The following is a 22,431-nucleotide window of genomic DNA, read 5'->3' on the forward strand; positions in this document are numbered from 1 at the left end:
CTACATTTACTCTTGCCTCTCATATATATTCTCAATACAGTTAACTACCGTAATCCTTTTAAATAAGGCAGATCACACCACTTATTCTCAGAAACCTTCAATGGCTCATTTCAGAGTAAAAGCCAAGGATCACAGAAAGGCCTCAGCAACTTCACTTACTCTCTTAGCTCATACTAGCATTCCTGCTTTTTCATGGGTATATCAAGCTGACCTCTAGACCTTTTCACCCTCCATCTGGCACTCTCTTCCTCATACATATTTGCTCACTCAGGTCTTTGCTCAAGTTCAGCTGGTCAGGATTCTTCCTGATCACCCTATTAAAAATAGCAAGCCCATTGCCCCCCACACTTTTCTTCCATTCCCTATTGTCCTTCATGACATATCACCATTGGATATACTTACTTATTATCTATGATAACACTATCCAAACTCCTCTCTCCCAAGGTGTGCTCCATAGAGGAGCAATGAGGGCTTTGTTTTGCTCACTGGTGTATCTCAAGTGCTTAGAGCACTTACTGGCACATGGTAAGTACTCAATAAATATTTTGAGTGCGTGAATGAGTGAATAAATGAATGATGTAAGGAAAAGATAGGATCTCTGTCAATGTTAGAGACATTTACTTTGGTACTTTAGTAATCCATATAACTTTAATGTCACCCATTGATTACATCTCTCTTGTATCTTAATTAAATTCAAATTATGAAGTAATTTAAAAATGATTTTTAATTACTTAACAAGTAGAAATACAATCAGTGACAATCATTAATTAAAACAACCCAATTACCTTTTAAGGGTCATGATGAAAAGATTCAGTTACTCTCTACCAGCAAAAGCTTCTTAATAGAGCTCAGTATACATCACATATGTACGTGGCACCTCTGGCATAGAAGTAGTGGTTCCTCTCCCCCATGTCTGTTTAATCACATTTCTTTTGGAATGTCCTTTCTCCTAACTATTGAGCAAGCTCCTGTGGATGTCTTTAATGTCTAACTCAGTGACTACCTCTTAAAGCCCTGCTTGATCACTTTAACATACAAATTAAAAGTACAATGTGGTCATTTTGGAAAAATAATTGAATTCTCACTCTACAATGTCAACTTAAAAAAAAAGTAGGAAGCAGGTACATTGACCTGACATCTTAAGAAACAAAAACACAAACTGATTTCTAATGTGGATTGAAAAGACTATACTAATAAAGGACAGCAATGCTATTTCACAATAAAACATGTAATTGCAGAGAAACAACAAAATTCTAGTCATGATTCTTTTCTTAAAAAATTATATTTATAGAAAATTTTAAGTTTGGTAATTACTATTCAAAATTTTTAGGGATGACATTTCTGGTCAATAGCATGAAGCATATACACAAATATAGTATGACAAGCCCTTCTTAGTCTTCTAATTATGTAATATTTTATTTTTCACAATGGGCCTCAACATTTAAAAAATATGTAACACCAAATATAGAAACCTGACAAACAACTTAATGAATAACTAAAATGAAGATACTTTTATATGAAATAAAAATTTTAAAGGGTTAAGGAAGATTATTCCTGAGTAAGACTTGAACATTATTTTTTAAAGATTATGTTTACACAAATATATAAAAAAGGACTAATTATTAAAAATAAGTTTAATTCTATGCAAATATTTTGACACCATTCCCTTTAAACAGTAGGTAAATGCAAGTCACATAAAAATCTAAGCAGGCAGAAGGAATAGAAAAGATTTCTTTATACTTATATTAAAGAAATCAGGGTGTTCTTTTTTATTCTAGCAATGTGCAGCTCTAATTAAAGCAGGGAAAAACATCCGAGTGAAATCCACAAAGAACATTGCTGGTAAAACTTTTAATCTATTTCTATGATCAGTTTCCGTTACTCTCTTCTAATAATCACAAAGATCTCAAAGGTATTCTATAAGTATCACATGAGAAGTAGAATTTAAGAAAATCTAAGCTTTGAAGGCTTTATTTATATTCATTTTCATTCCTAAAAAAAATAAACTAGAATCATCTGTACAGTACAAATAAAGAACTAATGCTATTTGGGAAACAAAAACAATAGTTGAAAGCTTTTGTATTTTTTAATTCTTTTAACTTACATATATGAATTTAAAGTTGACTGGTAAATTAATACCTATATTAGAATACATAATTTACATTTGCATTGACATGTATTCTATTCCTCTGTACATATTCGCAAAACAGCACAAAAATACAGAGCAAAAATACAGAGCAAATATCAAAATTTGAATATGAAAAAGCAAAAAAAGCACGTTTTTAAACACATCTGTACTAGTAGAATTCTGGCCTCCTTTAGAAAACAAACTCAAGAATTCATTATCCTGAGTCTCTTCAAGGCTACTTGACGTTGTGTGGTAATATCTTTAATTACATTTCCTCAAGGCTTCTTCTAATAGCTTCTTCTAATTCCACATCTGCATTAAAAAAACAGAATTTTAATATTTAGGGCAGAAAACTAAGAGATGTGCTTTATGTAAGTCTCATCAATTACATGTCTTTTCAAAAAGCAAAGGAAAATCAAAATGGAGAAACAGGATAACTTGGCAGTTTCTCCATAATAAAATTTGAATATTTCAAAACAAGGGAATTTGGATACAACCTTAGATTGAATTATAACATATATGAACATAATGTGCTAAGGAACTTGCGAGTGATTTCCATTTAAGGATGTAGAAAGTCAACAAACTTCTAGAATCATTGATAGGTAATCACTAAATTCAACATTAAAAAAAAAACCTATGCACTTATTTCCAAAAAGATTTGAGGTAATGCACATAAAACTTTAAAAACAGAAACAGAAAAGCAAAAACAATGAAAATGCAAAATCTCACAGGCTATTAAAATTTTAGTTTTAAGCTTTCCAGCATCTAAGGCAAATATTGAAACTCATGGCTATTTAGTATCTTTTGAGAAGCATGTATTATATACACATACGCATTCATTTAACAAATATTTACTGAATGCCCACTGTATATCAGGCACAGAAATACAACAGTGAACACAACATTCTTGGGTTCACGTCTTTCTCCATTTCCTCTCTAAGAATGATACTGAAGCCCAGGAGGTCATGGAATTAAGTTCAATTTCTTGGCCTTCACTAGCTTCTTATACCAGATTTATCTCATCCCATTTAGTCTACAGTCTCTCAGAGCCTACTTAGTTCATAGGACCAGTGATCCCTCTACGATGCAATTGTACCTTCCTATGAGCTGGGGCACTGGTGTTATGTTGTCTGTCATCTAAAATACTACAACCTAGTATACATTGTGTGTTCAGTTAAAGCTAGATTCTAGGGCTGTGAATTGTCCTATGATAAATTCAAAGGGATGAAGTACAAAGAAAAGCCAAGACACTCTTAGCAAAGAATAAGGTGACAAGATGAAAAAGTATTATAAAGTTACAGTCATTAAGAGTATGGCAATAATGCAAGAATAGATGAATAGACCAAAGGAACAGCACAGAAATCTAAGAAACAGACCCATGCATATGTGGAAACTTGATTTAGGTCAAAGGTGGCACTAAAGCATGGTGGGAAAAGATGGTCTTTTTAATTTAATAAATGGTGTTCGGTCAAAAACATTCAAAAAACATTATGGAAAAGAATGGTAATTTGGAATATATTAAAATTACTTTTATTCATCAAAAGACACCACTAAAACGAGTAAAAAGGCAAGCTGTAGAGTGGGAGAAAATATTTGCAATATATGGAACTTGTACCCCGAAAGAAGTGAAAGATTTTCACCCAGAAAAATCAATAAAAAGATAATCTAAAAATGTCAAGAAATTTGAAAAGGTATTGACACAAGAGTGTCAAAATGGTCAATAAGTATTACTTATCAGAACAATGTAAATTAAAACCACAAAGAAATACCACTACATACCCATCACTGGCTAAAATTAAAAAGACTAAATAATTTCAATGATTAGTAAAGATGTGCATCAATGGGAACTCATATATACCTACTGTAATGAAAGAAATTGGAACAACCGCTTTAGATAAACAATTTGGCATTACCTACTAAAGTTGAACATAAGCAAATCCTAGGTATATGTTCCCAGAAATGTGGACTTATGTGCACCAAGACATGAATGAGAATGTTCATAAAAGATCATTACCTGTAATAGCCAAAAAGTATAAACCAAACATCTACAAATGATAAATGAATTGTGATACATACATGAAGTAGAATATTATACAGGTATTGGAAATGAACAAATCAAAACTACCTGCTAACCGCTGGATGAATCTTATAGAACAAGGCTGACTGAAAGCATCCAGACACAAAACACTACAGATCATGCCTGTGCTGTCCAATGGAAATGACACTGACCATGTCCAACATGATGGACACTAACTATATGTGGCTATTTATATTTAAATTAATTTAAAGAAAATTTAAGATTCAGTTCCTTAGTCAAGCCATATTTCAAGTGCTTAGTAGCCAATGTAATATTAGCAACCGCACTGCTGCAGATACCGAACGTTTTCATCATCAAGAAAAGTCTACTGGACAGTGATGGTCTATATGATCCCATTTAGATAAAGTTCAAAATCAAGTATCACTAAACTAGTGTTTTAAAATTTGAGAGTGATTACTAACCTTTGAAAAGGAGTGCAGGGGAAGGATTGGAAGAGGGAATGAATGGGACACTTCTAGGGTACTGGTTGTTATGGGTTAAATTGTGTTCCCCCAAAAGCTATATCTTAACCCCCGGTTAAGATATATGAATGTCAACTATGAATGTCAACTAAATTGGAAACAGGGTCTTTGCAGGTGTAATCAAGTTAATATGAGGTCATTAGAATGAGCCCTAATCCAGTATGTCTGGTGCCCTTATAAGAACAAAACACCACATGAAGCCAGATACACACAGGGAGAAGATGGCCACATGATGACAGAGGAAGATTGGTGTGATGCCTCTACATGCCAAGGAATTGCTACAGTTGCCAGTAACAACCAGAAGCTAGAAGAGGGACCATAGCCCTACCAACAGCTTGCTTTTAGACGTGTAACCTCTAGAACTGAGACAATAATACATTTATATTGTTTTAAGCCACTAGTTTGTAGTACTTAGTTATGACAGCCCTAGGAAATTAATACATTAGAGATGTTCTGGTTTTTTTAACCCGAGGGATGTTTGTCCGCTTTGTGAGACGTTTTGTACAATTGTTGTGTACATTATACTATACACATACACATATATGGAATCAAAATAATGGAGAATATCACCATGTTAAGTCCCAGGGAGAGGATCAGAGTTGAAGTGTAGTAGAGTCCTTTCATTGTTGCATAGAGGCTGACAACATGTATGTATACTTCAGTCTTTAAATTATATATACTGGGGGTGCCAAAAAAATGTATACATATGATCTGTATTCATCTTTTGTTATCAGCATATATTGAGCATTAAAATTTTAATGCAGTTTTTTCCTTTCTTAAAATGTGTATACATTTTTTTGGCACCCTCTGTACATGTGCTAAAATGACAAGGTTTTGGAAAGAGTGGAAACAAAGAGTGGAAACAAACTATGTAACTTACAAACCAATTAAAAAAAAAGAGGCAGCTAAGAATGAAATAGCAGAAATAAACACAAAAATATCAGTACCTTCAGTGAACTAATATGAATTAAACTTTCCAGTTGAAAGACTAGATAAAAACAAAAATCAACTTAATGGTTCCACTTCCATAGTAAAGTAGCTGATATTGGATTAATCTTGCCATTGATAACAATTATATACTATTTTAAGGCACTACAGAGCAACAAAAATCAGGTAGAAACACAACGGAAGCTGATCATTGAAATGAATTGCACAGGGTTAAATTTGTAACTTTATGGGTTGTTTTTTGTTTTCCTTTTTGTCTTAGGGCATCCCTCAATCCTTGTGGAACGAGATGGCATAACTTTACCCAGAAAGCCAAACTCTTTGTTGCTTGAGGAGTCACAGAAGGAATCTGGGTCTGTCAGAGAAGCTGCCAAGTGGAGTGGGGCCGGGGGTGGGGGGTCGGGGAAGGAGCAGCAGAAAGAGGGGATCCCAGCAGAAATGAGAAAGCAACAGACAGGGGATCCTCCTAATCTGCAAATCCTTGGTTGACTTCTCAACTGTGCACACACAGAATAGGATCAAAAAGATTCTCAGTGAAAACCAACAGTTGAAAAGCTAAAAGAAGTAAGTGATTTTAGCTATTGCCTGCTATGGCAAAGGCAGAGTTTGGAGTTTGAGTCTCTGCAAGAGAAAAAAGAAACATCCCTCAGATGAAGATCACAGAATCCAGAGAATCTGTAATATACATCCACAATATCCAGTATACATCAAAAATCACTTGACTTGCAAAGAAACAAGAAATGTGACCCACAGTTAAGAGAAAAAGCAGTCAATAGAGACTAATCTTCAAGGTAATCAAGCTGTGGAATTAGCAGAAAAAGATTTTTAAAGTGTTATTTTCAAGGACTTCAGGTTGTATGGATAGGAAATCTCAACAGAGAAATGAAAACTATATATACAAAAAAAAAAACTAAATAGAAATTCTAGAACTGAAATACAGTATTGGAAATGGAAAATTTACCAAGTGAGTTTAACATTGGAGGTGGTAGAAAAGAAGTCAATAAACTTGAAGGTTGACAAATGGAAAGTATGCAATATGAAGAACAGAGAGAAAAAAGATTGGAAGAAAATGAGCAAATGTGTGGACAAAATTAAGCTGCCTAACACATGTGTAATTAGAGTTCCACAAGAAAAGGAGACAGAAAACGAGGTAAAAAACTGTGAAGAAATAATGACTAAAATTTCTAAAATTGTGGGAAACCTACAAACTTCCAGATACAAAAAGCTAAGAAAACCCCAAGCAGAATAAATACAAAGATAACTACATCTACAGACATTATCCCAAACTGCTAAAATCCAAGGACAAAGAAGAAATGTTAAAAGCAGCAAGAGGGGAAAAAATGACATATTACATATATGGGAACAATATTGCAAATTATGGTGACTTATCATGACAAACAATGGAGGCCAGAATGACATCTTTAAAGTATTGAAGGGGAAAATATTCGTCTATCAGCATCCTAAAGCCAGAGAAAATATCCTGCAAAATTAAAGGAAAAATAAATATGTTTTCATATAAACAAAACCAGGATATTCATCACTAGCAAAACTGCATTACATAAAACGAAAGGAAATTCTTTAGGCTAAAGAAAAATGAAACCAGATGAAACCTCTAATCTACTGGAGAGAATGTAGGTCAATGGAACTATAACTATGTGGGTAAACAAAAAGACCATATATCTCTTCTTCTCTTTCTTTAAAATTCACAGGACTGTTTAGAGGAAAAATAACAATTTCCCATAGAGTTTATAAGACATATAGATGTACTACAAAGACAAATGCAGCATAAGGAATTAGGGACAGAAGGTAAACCAACCTACAGTATTGGAAGGTTTCTACGTTTTAGATAGAGTATAGTAGCACTCAGTATAATGTAAAAAGCAAAAAATATATACTGTAATCTTTATAGCAACCATAAAAATTAATGCAAAGGGCTAAAAAGCCCATAGATAAATTAAAATAATAAACATTAAATAATTTATAAAATTACATTTTATATATAAAATTATATTTTATATATAAAATTATATATAAATACATATTATAAATATTATAATCCAAAAGAAGGCAAGAAAGGAGGAAATAAGAGGCAAAAGAGAGGGGACAAAAAGAAAACAAAATGGCAGACCATGTAAGAAATTACAGAATGCCAACTATAATTTTATGTGTATAATGTGATGGCTCGGTGTGAGGTCGGGGTGGTGGTGGATGGGGGGAGGGAGGTTCACGGTGTGAGGGATGTAAAAAAATAAAATAAAATAAAACTAAAAAAAAAAAAAAGAAATTACATTAAATGTTAATAGACTAAGCAAACCATTATTAAAAAGTAGAGATTGTTAGAGTAATCAAAAAGATCAAACTTTATAACAGATATACTTTTAATATAAAGACACAAATAGATCAAAAATAAAAGGATGGAAAAATATATGCCATATAAACATTAAGCATAAAAGGCTTGAGTGGCTATATTAATATCAGATTTCATAAAAGGTTTTACCAGAGATAAAGAACATTTCATAATGATAAATGGGTCAGTTCTTTAGGAAGACACATCAGAAATATATGTGCAACAAAAAACAGAACATCAAAATGCAAAGGTATAAACAGAACTGAAGAGAAAAAATAAATCCACAATCACTGATCGTCTCTAATGCAGTAATTGATAGACCAACTAGATAAAAAATCAGTTAAGGATAAAAAAGATCTGATATCATCAACTACCTTGACCTAATTGACACTTACAAAGTATTTTATACAATAAACACAGAAAACACAATTTTTTCAAGCGCATATGGAATGTTCACTAAGATAGACCACACGTTGGGCCATAAAATAAGTCTTAATACATTTCAAAAGATTTAAATTTTACAGAGTATATTCTCTTACCACAACATGATTAAATTAAAAATGAATGATACGATACTTAAATATTTGGAAATTAAACAATATACTTCTTAAAGAGCCAATAAGTCAAATAAGTAAATACAGGAAAATTAGAAAATATTTCAAACTGATAGCAAAAATACAAGACATGAAAATTTGTGGGACACAGCAAAACTAGGAGAAGACTGACCAAATACAGTCTGCGGGCCAAATCCAGTCCACTGATAATTTATGTAAATAGTTTTATTGGATATATCCACATTCATTGTTTTATAAATTGTGTATGGCTGCTTTCATGCCACAACAGCAAAGTAATTGCAACAGACCACAGGACCCACAAAGCCTAAAATAGTTACTACCTGCCATTTTACAGAAAAGGCTTGCTGACCCTGGAGAGAAATATATACCTTCAAATGTTTATATTAAGAAACAAAGTTTTAAGTCAACAATCTCAGTATCAAATTAAGAAGCTATAAAAGATGAGCAAATTAAACCCAAAGTAGAAGGAAGTAATCAAACGAGCAGAAATAAATGAAAGTAAAAGCAGACTAAAAAGAGAGAAATTATTAGCTAAAGCCTCGTTCTTTGAAAAGATGAAATAAATGGATTAAATTCTAGTTAGACTGATGAAGGAGAGAAAACAAAAATTTCCAATAGTAGGAACAAAAAAGGAAGTATCAGAGATCCTACAGAAATAAAAAATATATGTAATAGAATATTATTATGAACAACTTTACACTGGTACATTTGACAATTTAGGTAAAATGGACAAATTTCTTGAAAAATGCAATTCTGCAAAAGTGACACACAATGAAACAAAATCTGAACACACATATATATTAAAGAAAATGAATTTATTAGAAAAGACTTCCAAGAAAGAAAGCTCCAGGTCAAGATACTTTTACCAGTGAATTCTATGAAACCTTTAAAGAAGAAATAAAATCAGTCTTGGACTAAATTCAGTAAAGTGGCAGTTCCAAACACCCATCTTTCTAGAAACACTGAAACACAAGCAGAAACCATTAGAAACAACTGTGTAAAAAGTCTGGAAAATACTCAAAGGTTCACAGCAAACAAGTAAACACTGAATCAAGAAAAAGACAACATAAAAATAGTAGGAAAGCTTTGTGGTATTTTTACTTGCCTTTTCCCACAATGTCCCTGACTTGGCAGCAGTCCTGATACAACTCATATTCCCACTGTACCTTGGTCCCTGGTTCCAGATGGAGCACAGAAGTATTTACTCAAAAATTATTGTATTTGTATTCTAATCTGTGTAGAGGTTACCTGAAGGATTGATACAAAGCATTCGTTCATCTCTGTTTTGCCTAGTTCAGAACGCACTTAAGGCAAAAAGCAGCAGGCATTGCTCAACAACACTGTAAGATGAACAAAAACCCACAGCCTAGGGCAAAAGATTATGGTTGAGACCGCCTAATATCTAGGAGGAAAAGCCATTAAGAGAATTTCTTCAAGAAATTAGGGCATTCAAAAGCACTTCTATGTAGTGGGAAATTTAGGAAGCCAGCACATGCCCAATACAGGATGCATACTCAAAAGATGCCTGAGCAGACCCCAAGCTTTCACCACTAGCTGAGTTGTACACTCAGTGCAAGCCTGGCTAAATGCTGGAGGGCCCCAGTACGGAGCCAATCTGTAAAGACTGGGAGAGGAAGGTTTTTTAAGTTTCTGGTATTAAAGGAAGTCTTTGTCAAAACACTAGCTGAACAGAAGCTAAAGGGACAGAGACTTCAGTGACCAGACATGACAAGGAATACTGTCTTTGCAAAAACAGTTGGGAAAAGTAACTAAACAGTCAACTGCAGCCTTCAACAATCAAAAACAGCAAACTCAGGACTAGATAAAATCTGATTTCCAGAAGCACTACATTTTATGAATTGCATGTATAGTTTCCAACAACAACAAAAACACAAAGAATATGAAGAAACAGGAAAGTATGGCCCATTCAAAGGGGGAAAACTATTCCTGAGGAAGCTTAGACATTGGGCTTACTAGAAAAAGACTTTAAACCAAATGTCTTAAACATGTTCTAAGAGTTAAACTCAACCATGAACAAAAACTGAAGGAAACTAGGAAAACAAAATATGAACAAAATGAGAATATTAAAAAAGAAAGAAATTATGAAAGACCACCAAATAGAAATTTTGGAGCTAAAAAGTACAACTAAAATGAAAACTTCATTACAGGAGTTTAACAAATTTAAGCAGAAAGAAAAAAGAATCAGCAAACTTGAAGATAGGACAATTTATCCAGTTTGAAGAACAGAAAGAAAAATGAAGGAAAGTAAGTAAAGCCTTAGCAACCTGTGGGGTACCATCAAATGGACTAAGATACACATTATGTGAGTCCCAGAAGGAGAAGAAAAGGGCAGAAAGAATATTTGAAGAAATAATGGCTAAAAATGTCCCAAATTTGAAAGATGTAAATTTACACATCCAAGAAGCTCAACAAACTCCAAGCAGGAGAAACTCAGAGATTCACTGAGACACATTATAGTCAAACTGTCAAAAGCCAAAAACAACAAAAACATGAAGAGAGAAGCAACTTCTCATACATAAAAGATCCTCAATAAGAGAATAATCATAATGTTATTTCTCATCAAAAACCACGGACACCAGAAGTCAGTGAGATAACATATTTAATGTGCTGAAAGGAAAGAAAAATGTCAATATCCAGCAACACTATTCTTAAAGAATAGAGGAGAAATTAAAACATTCCCAGATAAACAAAAGGTAAGGAAGTTTGTTACTAGAAGATCTGCCCTACAAGAAATGTTAAAGGGAAACTTTCAGGTTGAAATGAAAAACACATTAGACATTAACTCAAAGCTATATGAAGAACACTTGTGGGAAGTATGTCTTTGTTTTTCTTTTATATGGCTAAGTCTATGTTTCTCTTACTCTCCTTTGTCTCTGCCTTCATTTCATTCTCTTTGAAAGAGAGATAATTATGGAAGAATAAGAAAGAACCTAGTAACAGGAGTTAAAAGCCCTATATATGAATCATGGCACAATCATTTTGAGGCTGTAAATATCAAGGCAAATTAATGTTTAGAGGACTAAGTTTTTATGCAAAATGAAGAGAATATTCTGGCTTTCACAAGTTAAGATGAAGAGCAGTTTTAAAAGTGTTAAATTTTTCATAAACATTAACTGAATTAAAAAATGAGCACACTAGTCTCTTATCCTTTCTTTGTTCTTTAAACTGGCCACAACATGGAGTTTTACTGTTTATCTTATAATATTAATAATTATATTAATGACTGCTATTAATTAAAGGAACTCTAAGGCAAATTGCTGACATTTACAGAAAGATGGTCTTGCATTGGCAACCATCCACATAATGCTGTCGCTTTCTTTTCCAGTGATTTGAATAAGAATTGAATAAGAATCAAATCACTGTTTACTCAGCATACCTCTAGAGCAGATGCAGGTAACAGTAAATCATGATAATAATAATGATCAAAATCACAACAGCAGCAGCAACCAATATATATACTGCTTACCATGTGCCAGGTTCGTCTAGTAAAGTAGGTATACCAGTATTCCCATTTTAAAAAATGAGGAAATTGACACACAGTGAAGTTAAATGACTTGCCCAATATTACATAACTTGTAAACAGCAGAACTGAGCAGCCTCAATCCAAAATCTACACTCTTCACCCCTACCCTATGTGGACTCTAGTTCCTGCCTGGTATACAAAATAGGTTATATAGGATCTTTATGATTGGCCTCTGTACACAGAGTCTGATAATGGTCTATAGAGAACCACAAAGAATAAGACAAACCATGGCAGGGGGTGGGGTGGGGGGAAGACAGACAGATAAGGGACTCTACCTTTCCCCAAGGCAAAAAAGCCACATATAAATTTATCCTGACTTTCACAACCATTGGTCAGGCATTTACAGTGTTATGCTGGGAAGGGAAGGAAGGAGACTTAAGAAGTTATTTAAACTTTTTTGAGTTTTGCTATCAGGTCTGGAATAGAACACCACTTTGCTTTCATGGTGCAGGGTCAACAAAATCACCCAACATACTCCTAGCCAAATGGCTTCTGTCTTAATTTCCCTTATCCAATTACAGAAAGATGGGTCTTGGTAACTCTAACATGCTTTAAGTTTGTTATAAGTTTATTCATTCAATAAACAGTCATGTAATGCCAAACATTGTGTTAGACACTGTTGAAGTTAAAGATAAATAAAACATGATCCTACTCCTTGAGGAGCTCATAGTCCAGTGGAGATGAGAGATGCAGACAAATTTTTTTTAAAGCCACTTGGTGTGGTATACAGAGAGCCTAGAGGAGGCAGTGGTTAGCTCTGTCTAAAGATGAAAAATCTCGGAGAGGCATTTGCCATAAAAAATTGCCTACAAAAATGGCAGTTTTGTAGGCAAAATATGATTCAACCTAAGAGATGATATTTGAGCTAGTTCTTATCGGGTAAAACTGAGGAGAAAACAAAAGAGTATTAGAGGGAAGTGTAGAGGAGACCAGATTCCTTAAATCATATGGAACACTGTTTCTCATTCTTATTTTATATAAAGCATCATGAAATGAAAGAAAACACACATATAACACTTCTTTGATTTTTCATGGAATTAAAATATTATGTCTATACCTCATAAGACAACTACTTTAAAGTACCTGTTCTTGAATTCTTTAACAGTAATCCTTTTTCCAAACTAAAGGATCACAAAAGTGTACAACTTCTCCAAATAGCCAAACAAAAAAATGCATTATTACATAGATAATAAAATGCTAGAAATTCTGGTGCGTATTTAGTTATACACATCTCAGATTTCCTGGGCTAGCTAGGAACCCACAAAACTGTGAAGGCTTCCCAAGTGTGGTTATTTAAAAGTTATAATTTTGTCTGGCATTTTCCATGGGACTACTCATGGGTGGCAAATAAAGGTTGCAAAGTCTGAATTACTTAGATGCTCAATGGTGTTTACCTTTTAGTGACTTTGACAAACAACTTAGCTGGCAGTTTTTGTTTAAAAATCACAAAAGTTCTTTCATTTATTTAACGTATAATGTGGCTGCTAAGCACTGAGCTAGATCCTGAAAGACCATGTTGGGAAAAACAAGTTGGTCAAAAAAATTGTTTCCAATCAGGCTGTAGAGCTACTGCCAACTTTGTTTAACCAATGAATTCTGGCTATCGCAGAGAAAGATTAGAGTTTTTACTTTATTGAATGGATAAATCAATTCCACTGCTAGACTCAAATTCCCAAACTCCTAATAGCATAAAGCTCTAGTATGCTCTTAGTCAAACTAATTGCACTATATGAAAGATCAAGCAAATGTACAGAAAACAAATCAAGTAGGCCATTCTGTTTATATTTGTTTAGCCACATTTCCCTCCCTACTCTGTTCTCCACATTCCCATTCTCAAATCTCCAACAACAAATACTATATTGGAATGTATATTATGACTCCTACTGTTCTCCTTTATGTCAAAGGTGCCAATGTAATAATGTCAACTTCTTCACTGCATAACTTTTAATATTCTTAATTTAATACTACTCAAAATAAATAAAATTTAAGAAACCAAAATCTCCTAGCCCAGGGGTTAGCAGACTTTTTCTGCAAAGGTTCAGAAAATAATTATTGTAGGCTTGGGGAGGTGGAAGAGTCTATACTGTGTGTCACAATTACTCAACCTTGTTCCTGTAATGTGAAAACAACAGCACAGTCAATACTTAAACAAGAGTGTGGCTATATTCTAATAAAACTATTTACAAAGCCAGGTGATGGACTAAATTTGGTCCTAGGGCCATAACTGGCTGATTCCTGATCTAGCCTCCTAAACTAGTATTATCTGTAAATCATCTTATATGCAAACAATCCTTTGAATGAGGAAACAATTTTTTTAAAACTCAGGAGTAGGAGGGAGTAGGGAGGATGAATGGGTGAGAGGGAAAAAAAAGAGTCAAGTAGGGAAAGGATTAATTCCATTAGGTTACCTTCTGTAGATCTGAATTCTTCTATTGGAGTACTTTTTACACCCAGGTTATCATCACTGTCACATTCTGTAAGGCAGAATCAATAAATGCAGATGTATTTCTGAAAAAGTTATTGTGCCAGTATTTTCAGTGACTTCTCCCATATCCAAGCTTACTAATTATAATTCATTAGTAGTACACTACATTCCCTTTAGTTTTTTCCTTTAAGTGATTACCAAATTACATTACTTAAATTGAGAAAAAAATACAAACTAATGAAATAGGCAATTAAATTTTAACTCTATATTCAAAAAATTACTTGAAAAGTTCTTTTAATGTAACTTTGAGGAAATAGAAAATTTTAGTATTTAAAAAAACTAGAAATTTTAAAACGTTAGTATGTTTATTTGACTCTAGCGAATAAACTCCAAAGTTTCATTTGCGTGAAATCATCTTAAAAATTTAAAAACTAGTAATAGATAAAATTCTCCTGTATTTTGAAAATTAATATGCATTTGTCTGTATAGAAACCACAGGATTAAATCAGCAATGCCTCTGCATGGCCCAAACTCACTTGATGTCTTATATGCTTTCATAATGAGACCTAAGGCTTTATAAAAATGACATGACTGGCTAGGTATTGCAAAAGTCACTTAAGATTTGAACCGTGGTACTATCAGTGACCTAATATTTGGCTTATTACTTTATATTTCAGTAGTTCCCCTTTGTCCGTGGTTCACTTTCTATGGTTTCAGTTACATATGGTTAACCACGGTCGAAAAACATTAAGTAGAAAATTCCAGAAATAAACAATTGGTTAAGTTTTAAATTGTGCACTGTTCTGAGTAGCATGATGAAATCTCATACTGTCCAATTCCAACCTGCCCAGCACATGAATCATCCCTTTGTCCAGTGTATCCATGCTGTACAGCTGACCCTGGAGCAACACAGGTTTAAATTGTGCAGGTTTACTTATTTTTTCAATTGCCCTGGACAGTTCAAACATGTGACTCAAATCCGTGGTTTGGAATCTGTGTATTCAGAGGGCCGACTGACTTGTAGGCAGATTTTCAACTGTGCGGGAGGTCAGCACCCAACCCGTTGTCCAAGGGTCAACTGTATATGCTATGTGCTCATTAGTCACTTAGTAGCTGTCTTGGTTATCAGCTTGACTGTCACATTATTCCACAGTTCCTGTGTTCGAACCTTATTTTACTTAACAATGGCCCCATAGTGTAAGAATAGCGATGCTGACTATTTAGATATGCCAAAGAGAAACCGTAAAGTGCTTCCTCTAAGTGAAAAGGTATATATGTATAGGAAAAAAACACAGTATATATAAGCTCCAGTATTATCCGTGGTGTCAGACATCTACTGGCAGTCTTAGTATGTATTTCCTGCAATAAGGGGGGACTACTATATAAAGTGCACTACGAGGCAATTTGATGTGTTTAAGTCTTCCTTTTCATGAACAAAAAATTTTTGTCTTAAATCAGATAACTGAATCTATACTGAATATACTATGATTCAGCATAACTTTTTAGTTTTAGAATTACAAAAGCATCTTTAAATCTAGATCTAAATAAAATACCATGATTTAGAGACTCTACTTCTTTAGCCACTTAATAATTTTCATTACTTTTAAAATGTAGTGGCCACAGCACATGACAAGATACTCAACATCACTACTTATTAGGGAAAGGCAAATCAAAACTACCACTTCACGCCCATTAGGATGGCTACTATCAAACAAACAAACAAACAAACAAACAAACAAAAACCAGAAAATAACATGTGCTGGCAAGTATACACAGAAATGGGGACCCTTGTGCACTACTGGTGGGAGTGTAAGTAAAATGGTACTGTTCCTTTGGAAATCAGTATGGAGGTTTCTCAAAAAATTAAAAATGGAATTAACCATATGATCCAACAATTCCACTTCTCAGTATATAGACAAAAGAATTGAAAGCAGGGTCTCAAAGAGGTATTTGCATACCCATGTTCAAAGCAGCATTATTCACAGTAGCTAAAACATGGATACAACCCAAGTATCCATTGATGGATAAATGGACAAGCAAAATGGGGTATATACCTAGAATGGAGTATTATTCAGCATTAAAAAGGAAGGAAATTCTGACATATGCTATAACATGGATGAAACTTGAGGACATTACACTAAGCCAGTCCACAAAAAGACAAATCTTGTACGATTTCACTTATATGAAGTACAGTGGGACCTCGGTTTTCGAACGTAATCCATTCCTGAAGACCGTTCGAGTTCTGAAACATTTGAAAACAGCTGACAGCTAGGCCTCAGGATCTTGCACTCAGCGGAAGCCGCATGACATGTTCGACTTCCCAGGCATGTTCGAAAACTGAAGCATTTACTTCTGGATTTATGGTGTTCGTAAACCAAAGTGTTCGTCAACAGAGACGTTCGAAAACTGAGGTACTACTGTACCTGGAGTCAGAAAGTAGAGTGGTGGCTGCCAGGGGCTGGAGGGAAAAGGGAATGGGGAGTTACCATTTAATGAGCAGAGTTTCTGTTTTGCAAGATGAGAATTCTGAGAATGTGAATGAAGTTAATACCACTGAACTGTATACTTCAGAATGGTTATGATGGTAAATCTTAAGTACATTTTTCCACAATACAAAAGTTGGAAAGAAAAACTTAACAAAAAAAATCTAGTGCTTAGGAATCATATTTTCTTTTTATAGCAGTAATAATAAAATAGCTGCTATTTATTGAGCACATGCAGTGCTTTATATGTTGTACTAGACACTTGATACACATCACTAATTCTTACAACCTTAAGGGTATGAAAAGTGAGACTCAAAAAAAGTTGAGTAACTTGCCTGAAACCAAACAGCTAGGAAGCAGCAAAGTTAGCATTCGAACCAAAGCCCATGCCCTTCTTTATGCACTGCATGATCTCTGCATTTCACAAAAATTCAGATTAAGGTACACATGTGCCCCAAAAGAGCAGTAAGTTCAAAAGAGTACTGATTATGAATGAGTAAAAAAACACACCTAGAGCACAAGAGGCATTTAAAAGTGAACAATCAGCACATAACAATAACCTATATCTTACCTCCAACCCTAAATACCCATGCAGACCTACTCATAGGTAGCTCTCATTCCAAATAAAGTTGAAATAAAGGTAAATTCATTCAGGTTTCACATTCTAAATTGCAAAAGATATGCTCCCAAAAGCATGAGCAAAAGAGACGGAAAAGAAGGTTGGTGAAGGTAAAAATTTAAGTATTTGACAGGATATTAAATAAATGTTAAAGATCGGGAAAGGCATGGCAAAAGAATGGAAGAAAAAGAGATTTAAAAAAAGCCAAAAATATAAAAAGCAAGTGGAGGAAAACAAAAATTACAGACTAAAAAGATAAAATTCAATATTAAGGCACAACAGAAATATGCAAAAAAGAGTTGATTTTCCTTTAAAGAGCTCGATTAATGATCCCTAACTTTTCAGACGTGAATTGATCCACTGTAATAAGTGATTACAATAAAATTCTACGGAATGGATTTTCAATCAAAATGTGGCTCCAAGTTAAGTTGAAAGAAAAATTAGCTAGGAGGCAAGCAGAGTTGGAAAATTTAAAGGCATATAATAAAAATGCCAAAAAAGTAGGCAGCTTTTCATTGAGGTCATTCATCAATACCTCCAAATCTTATTCATGGCTGTAAATTATTAAGGTATTTACAAATTATTTTATCTTCTTCTATGTACATTTATTTCAGAAATTATGGGGGGAAAATCTGAATCCCTAGAATTACATTCTTTTTAAAATACTGGTTAGTGAAATAGTCTTTCTTTGAACAATCTCAGAAAGGTAGAGAAGAGAGTGTAAGTACCAGGAATAGGAAAAGAAGTACCTACCTCTTCCAAGGAACTAAAGATCTTTTAGGGCTTCATTTTGTCATTGTCAACCTCTTAAATGGTCTGTTTTGGGGGTAGGAGGGGTATTGCCATATTATTATTTATCGCTTTCTGGTTTGACCTATAAGAAACTTTGCTTTTTGAAAATTAAAGATAAATTTGGACTTTCAGAAACAAAGTAAAGATCTGGATTCTGACCTTTGCAAAAGTGTATAAACATCATTTCATACCATGAATAAATGTTATATACATGAATACTAATTTTATCTATTAGATTAAAAAGGTTCCAGAAAATTATGAATTCATCCTCTTCTGAAACACTAAAGACTGCAAGTGAGATAAAGGAAAAAATAAACAAGATAGAAGTATGAGAGCATGACGGTTTAGTGAGCAGGCAACAGTTCACTAATGGACAGCAGTTTATTGGTTTCTCTCAGCAGTGAAGTCTCCTCCGTTTGGATGGTTTGCACTGTGGCTGCAGCTGCATACCTTTGGTGGTATCAGATATGCTATTTAACAAGGCACACATCATATCTCCCTCTAAGTGGTGAGGGTTTAGTATATGTGCTGGCCTCTGAGTCTTCTTAAACTGATTCTCTAGCTCCAGAAAACCTTGATCTCCTGAGAGGATGGTGAAAGGAATTTGCTTGGGTAGCTGCTCATCTAGACGGCCAGCCTAAGTTGGAACAAATGGCATATGTTGATGAACGTTAGAATTTGAGTTTCAAATCAAGTTACATATATTTCAGAATGAACACACACCTGGGAAGACATATTTAGCTTGTTGCCCTAACTCCCACCAAAGTAACTATGTCCTTCATAAATGAAATATATCACATTTAATCAAATATAAAATGTTATCAATTATAAGCTATCTTATGTGCCAGTAGGAAGGGAGGAAAAGTGGGAGGGAGGAAAAACACAGGCCAAAAGAAATCTAATAGGAGGCCCCCTCATAAAGCTGAAACACTATGACTCAATCATAGGGAAAAGGTAAGCAACGTGATTTGCACACTCAATCTTGGCATTGGATAGGTGGATAAAGAAATCTCTTATGGTTTAAAATATAAGCATTAATCAACAAGTTTGTAGAGTAAATTCGTGTTGTAAGTTTGACACAGAAACCCTTAAGCAGAGAATTTAATTTACACAAGGTCTCAGTTTCATAGTTTCTCTAGATGACTGGCAGAGACAGAAGCAAATGCAAATCCCGCCCATCTAGCCAACAGTGATTGTTAAGCTGCCTCACAATTTCAGAGAAGTTAAAATATGAATGTGTATTAGTACACCTGAAGTACAGGGTCATCTCTTGATCATTTATTCCATAAATAGCGGAGGGCCTACTATGTGTAGCTGAGATTCTGCTAGGAGTTAGGGATAAAGGAGTTATGCTATGGGCCTCTGCCCTCATGGTAGTCAAAAGAACATGATGCAGAAGATTTTACACAGAAAAATAGCACTGAAGAATGCTCTACAGTGTCATTATGATTAAAATAGAAAAAAAAATCCAAATGGGTCCTAGATTCACATTAGATTTTGAATAAAACAATGACTCACATGCATACATATGGCAAAATCAGCAGCATCTTTCCTTTTACTACAGCGAGGATGAAGAAAGAAGCATCCAATCCTATTCAGGTAATTATAGATCTTACAATTGAGTGGAGGCTTCCAATTGGTGTTTCCTCCTATTATTTTTAGAAAAGGAATAAACAATAGTCAAATGGGAGAAAAAGAACAGAATACTAGATACAACTAGAAATTCTATCAAGGAAAAACACATACTAAAAAGAAAATTTCCTAGAGGGAAAGGACAAGATTAGAATGCAGAAGAATCCAGTTCTAGTGCAGATATCACCATCTTGTTACTTTACAATCTTGAGAAAGTAGACCAACTTCCCTGAACCTGCCTATTCACCTGAAAACTCACAGGCATGTTAAGGAGAACCAAAAGTAATGAGTGAAAATTCTCTAAATGGTGTCATGCTATATGAATGTAAGCATTAGTGGTTTTGTACAAATATGTTAAGGCTATGCAGTGGATGCTCGTGATGGGCAACCAGTAAAACCAGACTTGCTGAAAGGCTGTACTGGCTAACTGATCCAGATCCACATGCTTCTATCTCAAATTCCAAACCTCCTCTTTATATGCTGCTTCCTATTAAACATGAAGTATCCATTATACTCAAGTTCTGTAAATCAAACTCTAAGATTTGGTCAGGGGTTTGTAAAGAGATTTAGATGAAGTTGCACATTTATGAATAATAACATACTTAACATAATTGTCAAGAGGCCCACTTCAAAAGCTAACTCCAGTATTTATTAGTTTTATACCTTTAAAAAAATGAACTCCTCAGCCTACTTCCTTATATTTTTAAAAGGGAGATAACTATTATAATCAGTAAGTATGTATTAATACCAAGTATAATTACCTGGCACATTGTATAATAGGTACTGAACAAAGACTTTTCTAATCTGTACCTAAAGATCCACAAACTTTGGGTCATCAGATTGCACTAACATTTACCACAGAGAAATGTAAAGAGAAAAATATTCTAGTAACTATAATGCAAAGTGACAACATTCCAATTATGTTCCTATGTTCTATTCAGGAAGGTTTAAGGAATTCTTTAAAAAGGAGAAAACAAAAGGGTTTTTTCTCATATGTTTTCCTTATTGCCCATACCTTGAAAGCCCCAAATAAATGTTCCTTGGTTAAGATGCCCCGGTAGATGACCAAAAAAGTTTGACCAGTTATCAAAATCTACAAAGACTATATGAGTCATGGTTCGCAGGTAATCCAAATCTGGAAGCTCAACAACTTCTTCATCTAAGAAGAGAAACATTAACGTGAATTTGGTAAAAATTAGCTACAAACATTTTAATTTCTCAAGTTTAAAAGATATTAGAGCATACACAAAATTTTAATCTTGTATGTTATTCATTTCTATCTAAACCTTTTTGTCAAGCCCAAACCTGTACATGACACAATACATTTAAATCAGATTAAACATATTCTGAGTATTTCTGAAATTTGATTATATATCCTTTTAAAAAATATAAGTCATCGATCCTAAGGTGTTTTAAAAAAAGTCATTTATAAAATGAATTAAAAAAATTAATGTACTAGAACTAAAAGACCAAGTGTTAACACTAAATAACCAAAATCTTGCACCACCAATCAAAATAAAATTTCAAGGTTACTTGCTATGAACGTTCTCCTCACGAGAATTTCATTATTTTCCTAATCTAGACTGATATACTAGTAGCCCCCGGCTCTGTGGTTAAACTCCTTAGAGAGCAGAAATGAGATAACCTACAACCCTGTGACCATAAAGTGGTGCATAATAGGTACCGGTGTCACTTCAACACCATTCACCACAAACACATCATTCTTGGTTCTCTCAGGTTCTTTCATCTTCCACCATTCTCCAAGACTCTTTCTCCCTCCCTTTCCCTTCTATCATACTTTTCTACTTTGATAAAGCCTTAAAGTTTCTAGTGGTAGCAATGAAAACCTTAAAATATTATTTTTAAAATAAATAGCTTCTGCTCTACCTAACAGAGGCTCTCTCAAATATACACTGCATCCCCTCCCATTTCCAAGGCACCCATTATCTTGTATCCCTTCTTAAAATTCTCAGTAATTGTAGATTTAGACACTACAATCATCCTCTATCAAACATAGACGAACACAAATTCCCAAGAAGTAATCACACAAGCTAAAGAAAAGCACAAGAGAACATAAAATGGTATGATAACTGTTTCATTGTTTGGAGTAGAGTTAAATGGGTCTGTAGTATGTCATTTAATCATTTCTTACATAAAACGTGCCATGACTACAGGTGATGTTGAAATCTACATGTCCTACAGAACAAGCCTGTAAAACTTCAATGTTTCATAAAAATACTTCATTAGCCAAAATTTTCACATATCCTTGTAGTCTCCCCTCTTATTTAAAAGGATATAGTCTTAAATTATACTCTAAAAACATTATACTTCTAAACAAAAATTAAAACACTACTCTAGGGAGGCTGGTTAGCTCAGTTGGTT

At 34.0% G+C, this 22,431-nt stretch overlaps 1 protein-coding gene across 2 annotated transcripts in view; it reads right to left on the bottom strand.

Annotated features, from left to right (window-relative positions):
* Window positions 1–627: 627 nt before the first annotated feature.
* ZNF451 (zinc finger protein 451) overlaps window positions 628–22,431 on the bottom strand; it is a 72,712-nt gene continuing 50,908 nt past the window's right edge. For both annotated transcript variants that reach the window (XM_081044757.1, XM_081044758.1), the window contains 5 exons: window positions 21,065–21,208; window positions 19,936–20,066; window positions 18,868–19,054; window positions 14,507–14,572; window positions 628–2,440 (listed from right to left, as the gene is read on the bottom strand). In XM_081044757.1, the coding sequence (XP_080900883.1) occupies window positions 2,394–2,440; window positions 14,507–14,572; window positions 18,868–19,054; window positions 19,936–20,066; window positions 21,065–21,208 (575 nt within the window). In that variant the 3' untranslated portion in view covers window positions 628–2,393. The remainder of the gene's footprint in view (window positions 2,441–14,506; window positions 14,573–18,867; window positions 19,055–19,935; window positions 20,067–21,064; window positions 21,209–22,431) is intronic.

Source organism: Rhinolophus hipposideros (assembly GCF_964194185.1).
Source record: "Rhinolophus hipposideros genome assembly, chromosome: 3".
Taxonomy (NCBI): domain Eukaryota; kingdom Metazoa; phylum Chordata; class Mammalia; order Chiroptera; family Rhinolophidae; genus Rhinolophus; species Rhinolophus hipposideros.